Source organism: Pezoporus occidentalis, unplaced genomic scaffold (genome assembly GCF_034315485.1).
Source record: "Pezoporus occidentalis ecotype Australia unplaced genomic scaffold, CSIRO_AGI_Poc_V1 ctg28, whole genome shotgun sequence".
Lineage (NCBI taxonomy): Eukaryota > Metazoa > Chordata > Aves > Psittaciformes > Psittacidae > Pezoporus > Pezoporus occidentalis.
In genome coordinates, this window is record NW_026914718.1 from 7,481,928 (window position 1) to 7,494,075 (window position 12,148).

Genomic DNA, 12,148 nt, shown 5'->3' on the forward strand with positions numbered 1-12,148 from the left:
ACACGGCCGGCAGCCCACTGCGCCGAGCTGCCCTCTTCTCCTCCCGCAGCCCTCCGGGAACCGGTCCTGGCCAAGAAGCGACCCCGCAGCTCCTCGCTTCCTTCTCGGGGCGCCTCCGCCGCCGGTCTCAAGCAGCGCCCGGCGGGACACAGACCCGCAGGTCGGGGAGCGGGGGAGAGGAACCGCACCCAGGCCGAGGGCTGAGGAGTGTTTGTACTGGCACCAGCGCTGCCGCAGAGCCCCCCCCCCGGGCCGCCCCGTCCGCCGCGGCCCAGCACCGCTCACGGCGAGTGGCGGCCTAGCCCCGCGCGGGAGACGGGAAACAGCGCCTCGGCCGCGGGAGAGCCACCGCCAACCACCCCCCACCGCGGACAAACCTCCGAGCGCCACTGGCGCCTCAGCGGCGAGCCCGGCCCGGGGAAAGGGGCGAAGAACGACCCGGGGCCACCCGGGCGGCGGCAGCCGTTACGACGCGCCACCCGCCCGCGCTGCGCATGCTCACGGCGCGCGGGGAGGAGGGCGGGGGTACGGCGGGTGCCCGCGCAGCCGGGTCCGCCTCCGCTTCCGGGATTGCCCGCCCCGCACCGCCGCTCCACACCGCGTGGCGTGGGTGCTGCCGGCGGGGACGGAGCCGGTGGCTGCCGTGTCCCGCTCCCCCTGCCCCGAACGGGCCGTGAAGCGCCAGGCAGACGCCTCCTTCCACCTCAGAGAACAGGTTCAGACTGCTCCGAGAGCGGACCTGCAGCTCTGTGTGTGTGTGTGTGTGTGTGTGTGTGTGTGGAGACAGCGTTCTCACGGGAGAGTGCATAATTGGTACATAAACTCTGAAAATCCTGAAGGATACAGCAAGGCCATGAGAGGCCCAAGGGAGCTTAAGCAAGCAAGATAAGAAGAAGCTGGAATTCACTGTGTTATGAGAACTGTGGACTGCTGGCAAGCTTTTGAGGTCAAGTCCCCGCACCTGTGCTTAACCAATTATATGCTAGTTGCAAAGGGTCTTCAAGACATGTATCCAATCATAATATGCCAAATCACTGTACGTGCATGTAGGAAATAGTATTTAAGGGGTTAAGGCTTTGTAATAAACGGCTTTTTGTCTGATCATATTGATCTCTGAATGAGTCCATCTATTTTCTGCGGCAGGGGGGGTCCGCAGTAGCGGCCCTGGAGGAGCCTGAAGGGGAGATCCTGAGGGGAAGCCTTTCATTTGTTAATTATCGCCCATGGCAGTGCTGCCGTCACCGTCCTGGAAGTGTTCACACGCCGTATAGATGAGGCCCTCAGTGACATAGGTTAGTAGTGGCCTTGGCAGTGCTAGGGAACGGTTGGACTGGATAGCTTAAAGGGCTTTTCCAACCTCCTTGATGCTGTGATTCCATTTTGATGCATCCACCAAGAGACAGAGACAGAACAAAACGGTAAAGCGCAGGAATTTTCCAACCTGGAAACATGAACTGTTTCCAAGCACCCATTCCTCTTAGTTTTTCTCCAGTCGCATACCTTCGTGCATAGCACATTCATAGTGCTTTCCACTGTCCCTCTGTCCCAAAACTGGTTTTCCGTCATTAACAGATGAGACATGGCAAAGTCGCCGCTCCAATTCTGATTGCCTGAGAGGAGCCAGGGCAGAAACAAATTAACACGTTTCATAAATGACAGGTGGCAGAGTGTACTGTGCTGGAGTGTGTCTCTTGCCCAGATGGAAAGAACATGATGTCTGTCAGCACACTTAACCACAGAAATATAGAATCAACCAGGTTGGAAAAGACCTTTAAGCTCATCCAGTCCAGCCCTTCCCCAGCACTGCCAAGGCCACCACTAACCTATGGCACTGAGGGCCTTGTCTACACGATGTATGAACACTTCCAGGGAGGGTGACTCCAGCACTGCCCTGGGCAGCCTGTTCCAATGCCTGAGCACCCTTTGGGGAAGGAATTGTTCCTCATCTCCATCTAAACCTCCCCGCTGGTGCAGCTTGAGGCCATTTCCTCTTGTCCTGTCCCTTGTTCCTTGGGAGCAGAGAGCAGCCCCCTCCTGGCTCCATCCTCCTGTCAGGTAGCTGTAGAGAGCAATAACATCCCCCCTGAGCCTTCTCTTCTCCAGACTGAACCCCCCAGGTCCCTCAGCCGTTCCCCATCACCCCTGTGCTCCAGGCCCTGCACCAGCTCTGTTGCCCTTCTCTGGTCCCGCTCCAGCACCTCAATGTCTCTCTTGTAGTGAGGGGTCCAGAGCTGAACACAGGATTTGAGGTGTGGCCTCAGTGCAGGGGGGTGATCACTAGCCCGGGCCCGCTGCCATACTGCTGCTGGTACAGGCCAGGATGCTGGTGGCTTCTTGGCTGCCTGGGCACAAGCTGCTCATGTTCGGCTCTGTCAGTCAGTACCTCCAGGTCCTTTTCCAATGGGCAGCTTTCCAGACACTCTTCCCCAAGCCTGTAGCATTGGATTGGTTGTTGTGACCCAGATACAAGACCCATGTTAGGATAGAAAAACGTCACTCCCTTTACTCAGTACTGAAAACTTCACAAATTTCAGAAACAAATCTAAACTTTTCCCTCATTGCCTAACTTTCTTTTCCTAAAAAACAACAGTTTTAAGCAGAAGATTAGCAATATTCTGATTTGTTTCCTTAATGTAAATTCCAACATCACAAAAGGGAAACATTAGATTCATTTAGGGTTACAGCTTAAACACCCATGAGCCTTAGTTTCCTGTAAGCAGAAGAAACAGCTGAAAACTTTTACCATGATTCCTACCCTCGTGCCTTGATTCGCTGTCCCAACATTGATAGGAAAAGGCTCCTGCATCACTATTTAATGAGCCTCAGGTGGAAGGGGGAGCAGACAAGTAGTAGCTGCCTGCCATAAAGAGGGTGAGCTGAGGGTCTGGTTAGTTTCTTGCTGGGCAGTAAGCCATAGTAGTATGGATCTTAGTTTAGCAGGGGCTCCAATGGGGCACGAATAGCTTAGGTCTTGGAGGCTTAGGGTTTAGCTTGTTTGTGGTTTGGTTTGGGTTTTGTTTTTTTTTTCTCTATTACTTGCTTTTTCTATGGCCAAAATAATTCTGGGAGTATTGGCCTAGGGGAGCTTGTAGGCTTTTTGGTGCTTTCCGGAGCTGGTGGGCCATTCTAGATGGAAGCTGAAGAGGGCTCCAGTGTTCCTGGAAGCTTTCTGAAACTCTAGGCTGAACTGTATGCTAACTTGTAGCAGGTCTTACATTCAGATTTCTTTCCTTGTGATTTTGAAATATTTAAGCTTTCTAAAGAGCTGAGCTGCTGTCTCTTTTTCCTGCTTAGTCACTAGATCTTTTGTGTTCTTTACTGATTTTTTTTTTTTATTACTCTTCCTGCTTGTATGCTATGTGTGACAGGATTATATTATTTGCATGGTTTGGAATAGACTGAATTTAGCATATTAGTTAACTGAGGAGATGTGTAAGCGTGGGAGGGAGCTCTCTCTTGTGAATTTTGTATGGCTTTGAGTGTCAGCTTATGCATATTTTTTGTTAAGAATTATCTAGTTTAAGTGTAGTGTCACTCAAATGTTTGGGTTATTGTGTTAGCTGACCTTGTTCTTGAGTATGTTATGAAGTGCATTTCCTGAATTAATAGAGCTCTTACAGTTGTCTCAAATGCAACACGTGTGTTAGCATTAGGAAGTGCTTTCTTCATAAAGCACTAAACTTCTGAGTGTGTGAAGTTTCCACTGAGTTTTTTGCTCAAAGCTAATTTTTATTTGGCTGGAATCCTACTTATATGTATATATAAGACTACACTAAACTTACTAGTTCTGTGGCTTTAAGATATGTTATAAAACAGGATTGAAGTACTACTTCTGAGAGCTGCCTATAAAAGCTTGCTTGACAAAAGAGAAGTTAAAATCTTTGACCTTGACAGTAATGCAAATTATTTACTTTGTTTAGAAGATAATTGCTTTTTCCTGGAAAATTCTGGTTTCATTGGGCTGGGAGAGGAATATCTGCTGAATTCTGACAGAGCATCAAAAACATGAGGTCACACAGTTCTTTCAAGTGGTGAATTCTAAATATTTTTCTCTTTCAGTGTTTAAAAAAGAAAATGAATACTGCCTCAGCTTCAGAGAGTGGATCATATTCCACAAACCACACAAGACCCTTTTTTTATGTACAGCCAACAGCACAACAGCCTTTTCCAAGTACATGGTACCTCAGTCATCCATACAGTCCATACTGTGTACCTGCTCCAGGTAAAGTGAATGAGAGCTGTCTGTGGTAGCTTTGCTTAAGAAGTTAATAATTGTTTCTCCACTTATTAAGTGGAGGAAACAAATGAGTATCTGTGTTAAGAAGCTTCTTGGGAGTTTATGGTAGTATTATTGCAATGTTTTAGTTACCAAAAATCTGATTTATGGAGTGTTAAGTGTGTAGCTTGTGTAAAGCATCTGCTTGTGGAGAATGGAAACTAAGCAGAATATTAAGTAATGGTTTTCCCACAGATACAGAGGTCTAGAATATGCCTAACAGTTAATGTGTGTGTACATATTTGAGTTACATACATATATTGTAGGCATGGATAAATATAAACTTAAAGATCCACATGGGAAGAATATTATTAAATACATCTTGTAAATGTGTGTATGTTACCATTTATCTAGAGCTGTATTTTTCAAAGGCAATGCTATAACATAGTCCATAAAGTAGCAAAAAGGTATGGAAAGCTAACTGGTGTACATTCCAAGTTTGTTTCAAGTGTAGCTCTCCAGATAAGCTGTTCCATAACAAGGAACCCTCTCTGCTTTTTTTGCACCAGATTTGCTTCCAAGTGTTGGTGGGGGAGTGTCTTTCTTACTTATGTTCTGATCTTGTAGATGTCCCTGTGTATGTGAGCAACTATTAATTGGAATGACTTATTTCAAGAAGATATATTTGTCTTTGCCTTTTTTATTTCCAATCTTAGGCTTCCGAAGTGGACATCCGTATTTTCCATTTTATTCTGTTGCGCTCCATGAGTACCCTGGATTTCTTGTTCCACAGCAACCAGTTCATGCAAGAGTTAACAGAAGGCCTTATTTTAATGCTCCCCAACCTTCCCCTATGTTTTATCATGCAACAAGATTTAGACACTATAGTACCCCTGGGAAAAAGATGGAAACAAAAGAAACGCAGACTGATCCTAGACAGCCTGAAAACAAGCAAAAGAAGCATCAGGATATCCGTATGGAAACGAAAGGTTGTGATGCAGGAAATGCTGCCTGTGTTTCTTCTGGTATAGGTACAGAGACTGAAAGTACTTCGGAGAAACAAGATTCATCTGGATCTTCCATTGTGGTAGACAGAGAGTTTCATAACAAGAGCCCTTCCAGCTCTACACAGTATAGAAGTCTTCCTACTGGAAGCTATGCCTTTGAGAAGGAAGAAGTGAGGATAGAATATGGAAATGGCTCTCCAGCTATTCAACTGTGGAAGTCCTTTAAAGAAACTATCCCTTTGTATGATGTGTCAAGTGGTAAAGCAGTCCCAGAGAATATAGTGCAGCGTGACTTATTTTCTGTTAGCTCATGTGAAGGAATGATGTATAGCACCCCTGAAGGGGAGAAAATAGTAACAGGAGCTTCCTTAGATGAGAGAAAATCTGTTCTCCCCTCTAAACAGGGTGTTGAAACTATGCAAGAAAAAGAGGTCCAAAATAATGAAGTGAAGATGGATGCAGAAAAGCAAGTGAGTGCAAGTCAAGGGGCAAAATCGCCCCCAGGTGAACCCATGGCAGTGCAAGTCACAGAGTTGTCAAGGTCTGTTAGCATAGATCAACCAGTGGTAAGACAGGATGTGGTAGTAGCTAAGAAACTGAGCTCTAAAAGACCTACAGGCTCAAAAACCTCTCAAGAAGAGCCCAGCTTTATTCAACAAGCAGGACTGCTTCCATCTAGCATGGAGGTTATGAGTGACTTGAGTTTCCAGCAGAAAAAGCTGAACCGAAGCCACAATGTGACCAGTGAAAGTCAAACTGATAGGAGTATTTGGTGTGACGAATCCATTGAGAAGTACGTTCCTTCTAGCAGCTGGCTGGCTTGTGTGGACGCTATGGACACCAACTACACCTATGACATTTGTCTGCCACAAAGGAAGCGTCAAAGTGTACTCAGTCTTTCTTCTGATGACGTGTCCTCTAGAGAGGAAGGCTCATCAATTGACAATGCCCCGGTGTCTTATTTTGTCCCCGACTATGTGCTTCACAAAAGCATGTATGCTTTCCAGAAGGGTACAGAGGGCTTGGAGAAAGAGAAAATTAAAAGTGCCGGGTCCCTTAATGAAGATGAAGTGGTAGGAAGGGAGCAGATGAATAGCTTGCATGACCAAGATGTCAAAAACTCTTCAACCATGAAGACTAAAGAGGCTTCCAGTAAAGGTAGAAAGCTGGGAAACCTTCCTAGATCTTCTAGTCGGATGAAACTTGATTCTCTCAGGACAAAAGCAGCTAAGAGTTTGTCAGAAGTTGAGGACTCTGAAGAATACTCTGTGAGGGGAGAAGATGATGAAGAGGGAGAGGAAGAGGAGGATGAGTATGATGACTATGACATGGATGAAGTGGAATATTTTAATCAGGGAGCTACTCCATATGAAATCTTGATGCCTAGTACAGGAAGCTTCTACCAAGTTGGCCAGAGGGTGCTTTGGAAACCACCTAGACATGCTATACCAGCTCACTTAATCAGCTGGCCTGCTCAAGAGATGATAAAAACTAGGAATGGACTTGGTGACAACACCGGTGTAGTTTACAAGCCAAAGGAGAGAGAACAAGATGGTGCATGCAGTGACTATGGGTATTATGGAAGAAAGATGCCTACAGCAAGAAAAGGAGGACTTGAACATCAGCGAGCACTACGGAAATTCTTGGGAGGTAAGAAAATGGCTGAGGACAAAGTGCTGCTGAATAGAACATGCAAGCCACCTAACTGCAGTTGCAAACTGTAGTTGGAGCCAGGGGGAAAGATTGGAGCAGAGCCGTAAATATTGCAGAATTGGGTTGGATTTTCTTGAGGCAGAAGAGGTTTGCTACTATCTTTTGCCAATTGCAGGAAGATTCTGCATCTTCACAACCAGCAGAGGAATTCGCAGAAACTCTCCTTTGATTTAGAGTTGATCTACTTCACTTTCTGCCATTAGTGGCAATTTATTGATTTGAAAAGCTTATGGTTATTTGAACAACACATTTACCATTGTTTAATAGTATCTTGGAAACCTGGCATTTAAATTTATACAAACAGCCTGAGTTCTCATCATATCCACAAATTAAGTGGATGAAACAGGATTAAATTCATTATAATCTGGTGGCCACACCCTGTGTAACTTCTCTGCAGAAAAGGAGTCAAACCATTGTTAGTTCACTGTAGCTGCTGCTCTCTTGTTGTTAGCAACAAAAGCTTTGCCTTATTTTAATCAAATCAGTGTGAAAGTGTAAGTTTGACCTGGAAACAAGCATGTTATTAGTCAAAGAAACTAGATTAATCTGAACTGAAAATGAGTGAAGCTATAACCAGTTATGAGCCCTGACTGATGTGGGAAATTCAGTGAGTGGCTGTTCTTTAGTCCAGCCTTGTATTGTGACAGGCATCCAAAACAGGGTGATCTACTTTTAATGACAGTCTTGGTGTTCTTAAACTTTATCTTCTTTGTACAAAATCTGTAACTTAAAACAGTTTGTAACATGTCAAGTGTGGTCCCTAGAAAGCCATGAGGTTTTTCAAATAGCCATTTACTATTAGATTCAGTAGCTAGCTTTGCCTTCTGACTTGTAGATTGAACAGTATAATAACATTAGCAAAACTAAATACTAACTTAATTCTTTCCTTAATTAGGAAGGCTGTTCAGGGAGAACATGGGGATACCACCTGAAGAGTATTGGATTAGAAGTGGTGCTAAACCCAAATTTACCAGCCAAATACCTGGTAGTCTCTTACCCCCAGCCAGGAGCAAAGAACAAGGTACAACTTATTTGCTCAGTATGTTTCTGTTCTTAAGGAACATTCAAAAGGATCTAATACAAAACAGAAAGTTTATGGTATTTGAACAAGGCTTGAGGATAAAACTAATGCTCGTTACTCTGATTTTGATGAAATACCTGTCAGTGCATTTTGGGGTATAGTTATACCCTTCTCAAACTGAAACATGTGAGTAAGGGTGCATTCTAGCTACTTACCTTGTTTTAAAGGTACCAGGGGAAATCAAAGCATCAAATGCTTTGTGGCCAAGCAAAGCCTTTATTTGTGCAGACCTCCTACTTCCATAAACTGTAGTATTGATTTTTCATCTGGATAATGCTTAAATGCATGTGCAATGATAGTTCCTGATCTTGATGAGTAGAACATAGGAGTCATGTGTGATAGCTACATAGGCCAGTGCTTAGAAACTAGCATGGACCACAGTTACCTTGCTACTGCTAAAGGGTGTCTGAGTGCAAATCATCTTGATGTGGCTAAGGGAAAGGTGAACAAATCATAGTCAGGGTTGGAAACGACCTTAAGATCATCAAGTTCCAACCCCACTGCCATGGGCAGGGACACCTCCCACTAAACCATGTCACCCAAGGCTCTGTCCAGCCTGGCCTTGAACACCACCAGGGATGGAGCATTCACAACTTCCCTGGGCAGCCCATTCCAATGCCTCACCACCCTTACAGTAAAGAACTTCTTCCTTGTATCCAATCTAAACTTCCCCTGTTAAAGTTTTAACCCATTACTCCTTGTCCTATCACTGCAGTTAATGGGTTACTTTAACAAAACTAAGGTTAGCTAGTTTCTATGTCTTTTTCCTCTGAAGAAGAATGTTTTGCCTTTACAATTAAGGTTTACTTGGAGTGCAACTCTGTTTCTAAATGCTCTTCAAGGGTGTTTCTTATGGTAAATGATTTGGAAGAAGTGTAGAATTTGCTGTAATCTGGGTATTACTACTATCCTGGCTTATGTGCTTTCAAAGTATCGCAGGATCAGTCTACCAGGTAACAGTGTGATGTCATTTTCAGGACAGACTGACTTGCTTCTATTCAGTGATAACATCTATCAGGTTCCCCATATCAACAGCCCAGTGAATTATTCTCCAGAGTGTGTTCCTTGATTCTCTCTCCATGTTGCTTTCGTGCTTGAGCATGTTGGGATTTGAGATTTGCCTCCTGAGTTGGATACTTTGTCCTATCTGTTATCAGATTTGAAATTGTTGTGGGTTGGTTATGCTGGCCTGCTCTGTAAAAGTTGAAAACCTCTTCCTTTATCAATACTGTTCTTGGCTCCTTGCTACAGTTCATAAAATTCATAAAATAGTTCTAAAATTTTGTTTAACTTTCAGCATGTCTCTTCTGTCTCTTCCAAGTTATAGATGGTATGGCATGCTAAGGGGGTTTGTTACTCCCTGCTTTTTCCTCTTCCTTTTCCAGCTTATAGTTTGGAGAAGCTAGCACCTTCAATGCTAGGAGGAAGGAATAGGTTTCTTAAGGCTGTCCATGCTGATGGATGCCTCAGAAGTGCTAGTAAAATCACATCCTTTTTAAAATCTTGCTTATCTTAAGACTGGTTTCTTCATATTAATCTTAAATGTAAGTGCCCTCCAAGTAAAGGGGTTTGGCTAAACAAAGTATGTTGCTTTAGCAGTAATATCATATACTAAATTTGACTTCTTGAACTGTGTACCTGTGCTGCATAACTTAACAGGTCTGAAGAACTGAGCATTTTTGAGATGGTGGCAAGTCTGGTCACTTGGACAGCCATCAAGTAGTCTTGAACACTTAAAAAGTGAACTAGAATAGAATTATCCAACTTTCACTGTTTGTTTTTTTTTGCCACACTAACATCTATCCAAGTTATGCCCCAAAATGCAATGCATCCAGAGTTATGGTTAGTGATTTAATATTGTAGATGCAGAGGACTGGTGCTTGACATAAGCAGTGTCAGTTTTGTCTGCCACTAAAATGGGCACATAGTGCTCCTCTTTCTCCCATCCCACTACAGACCAGTCGGGGGAAGTCAAGCTTATATTTGCTTTTAGACTATGCTTTGGAGAAATAACATCGGTTGTATCTTGCTATGTAGGGTACCCACCTTTGGCTAAACTAAAGAAGAAAAGAATAGGCAAGCCACCTTCAAAACGCAGAGACACAAGATGTGAGGTGGAAGAAGCATGGGAGATGCCTAAAAGCAGTGTCCACAAAGGTTGGTATACAGTGACAAGCTACAACAGTGGCTGCTGTGAGATTTTTCTTCATTACTGTCTAATAATTAATGGTTTTGTTTGAACTGTAAGAATATCAGATTGTGAAATAATAGTAAATACATTGCTATTGTATGTGGGCAAGATGGAGGGGAGGGAAAGCAAGCTAAACTTTGAACATTGAATCACTTTGCTATGAAGACTGTTGTAGCTTTGACCAGGTTAGATTCCTTCCCCTTGTTTAAGGGAAAGGAAGGAAAAAACCCACATACAAAACTCCAGTATTTTAGTCTAGTTGCTTTCTAGACTATTAAGTGTTGGGTCCTGTGTTGCTTTGCAGTAATGCTTTTCTTTAAGCTACTGGTCTGTCTCAGCAAAAATACTGTTACTTGAAACAACACAAATGCATATGTACGGTTCTTAAGAACTTGAACTTTATGGAGTAGGAACTTTTTGCTACTTTGGAGGAAGCTGAGAAAGGTGATGGAGGGAAATACCACATTGAGTAAGTTCAGTAACAAATATACTTTTGTGCACTTGTGGGAGAGTCTAAGAAGGCTATACATTGAAAAGGGTTGGTATGTACAAGAAGCTAATTTAGGTGGATCAGAGTTCCTTCTGGATATGAGCAAGTTGGCATGGTAAAGCTAACCTGAATAGTCAGTCAGGAAACATAGGGGTTAAAGACAGTCTCTCTTATATTAAACAGATGACACTTTCATGTGTTTGCAAGGTTGGAAACCATGTTGGACTGAAGCATCTTGATACTCAAAATTGGTGTCAGTTGGATTATTTGAACAGTGTTAAACCTTTAATTGCTGTTCCTCTTCAATAAAAGCGTCTGGAAAATGTGCATCATTCCAAAATACTTTAGATTTGCCCCAGAAACAGTTGGTGCTTCTTGGCTGCATTCAACAATGTAGTTGCAAGAGCACATTGAAAATACACAATGAATTTCATGAAGAACTCTTATCAATCTGTTATCTTGGGATATTCTGAAGTCAAGCACCATTCCTGCAGAATTTATCCTTGCTGGGAAGATGAGCACATAGTTGTATCAGTGTGATCTCCAGTAGGACAAGGCAAACGCTGCTGTCTAGTCTGTCTTTAGAAGCAAATTGGCATGTGCTGGGAGGGAGAGTGCATCCCTTAATCTCTTCCTTTTCTTTTTTTTTTCTTCAGGGCATGGATCAAGAAAGTCCCTCTCTAAGAGACGATAAATGCCAATATTGAGGCAGGACGGGAAACAAAGTTATGTTTTGCATAAATCCCAAACTCTATTCTTGTATATTTTGTAAGTTGCTGTGTACTCTTAGAGGATAAGTAGCAGCATTGTAAAGACTGAGGACATTTAAAATGGAGTTAAATACTTAACACTAAAAGCACCTTTTTACGACTAGCACACCCACTATTTAATAAATTTAATAGAATTGCACTTTGAGGCTCCTTGTATTCCATCTATTACCTGGAAGCAAAACAGCTTGTTACAGGGGGGTGTGTGCATCAGTAGTATTAGCATTATTAGTCTTTACTGCTGTCCTGCTGTTGAGCTCTGCAGGGTTGTGAAGCCTGTCAATGTCATCTCGTACTCGGCTTGTCTGTATGGTGTGGCTTTAAATAGCAAATTCTCTTCCATCAGCTGGGTTTTTGGTTGGATTTGTTTTTGTTGTAAAAGTATATAGCTAAAACTGGATCAGGTTAAGTACTGACTTGAAGTTTCAGGCAGCCTCTCAGATCTTAACTCTCTTCAAGTGCATGACTGAAGAAAAAAACTGAAACACTGTGGTGATGGGATGCTTCCCCCTCCTCCCCTTGTTTTTCTTTGGAGACCTTTGAGTCCCCCATGGAGGCTCTGAGCTGGAGAGGTGAACTTTGGTGAACTAGGAGTTTTTACAACAGCACTGTACCCTGTCCCTTGACTTCTTACTGATATCTGTTACTGTTGATGCTGTCCTTGGCAGCCTGCTACAGGAAAA

General features: G+C 43.6%; 2 protein-coding genes across 4 annotated transcripts in view; one reads left to right on the top strand and one right to left on the bottom strand.

Annotated features, from left to right (window-relative positions):
• The window catches only part of KBTBD2 (kelch repeat and BTB domain containing 2), a 330,011-nt gene that overhangs the window by 12,444 nt on the left and 305,419 nt on the right, over window positions 1-12,148 (bottom strand). The window contains exon 1 of one of the 2 annotated variants that reach the window (XM_062625503.1): window positions 378-442. The exons of the other annotated variant lie outside the window; for it this stretch is intronic. The gene's annotated coding sequence lies outside the window, so the exon portion shown is untranslated. Of the gene's footprint in view, window positions 1-377; window positions 443-12,148 lie in introns of those variants that run through there. 2 annotated transcript variants of the gene reach the window in all.
• On the top strand, window positions 2,819-11,607 carry LOC134167155 (uncharacterized). Of its 2 annotated transcripts, none has more exons than XM_062625481.1 (6): window positions 2,819-2,871; window positions 4,060-4,222; window positions 4,933-6,873; window positions 7,832-7,957; window positions 10,055-10,174; window positions 11,355-11,607. In XM_062625481.1, exons 2-6 carry the CDS (start codon window positions 4,075-4,077, stop codon window positions 11,390-11,392), a joined length of 2,373 nt encoding a protein of 790 aa, XP_062481465.1. In that variant the 5' UTR covers window positions 2,819-2,871; window positions 4,060-4,074; the 3' UTR covers window positions 11,393-11,607. The 2 variants fall into 2 exon arrangements, with proteins under 2 accessions (XP_062481465.1, XP_062481466.1); XM_062625482.1 differs by lacking the exon at window positions 2,819-2,871 and adding an exon at window positions 3,074-3,208.

Coding starts and splice junctions, on each gene's coding strand:
- LOC134167155 (XM_062625481.1), top strand. CDS start 4,075: ATGAATACTGCCTCAGCTTCAGAGAGTGGATCATATTCCACAAACCAC. Junction 4,223..4,932: donor ATACTGTGTACCTGCTCCAG/GTAAAGTGAATG, acceptor TTCCAATCTTAG/GCTTCCGAAGTGGACATCCG. Junction 10,175..11,354: donor TAAAAGCAGTGTCCACAAAG/GTTGGTATACAG, acceptor TTTTTTCTTCAG/GGCATGGATCAAGAAAGTCC.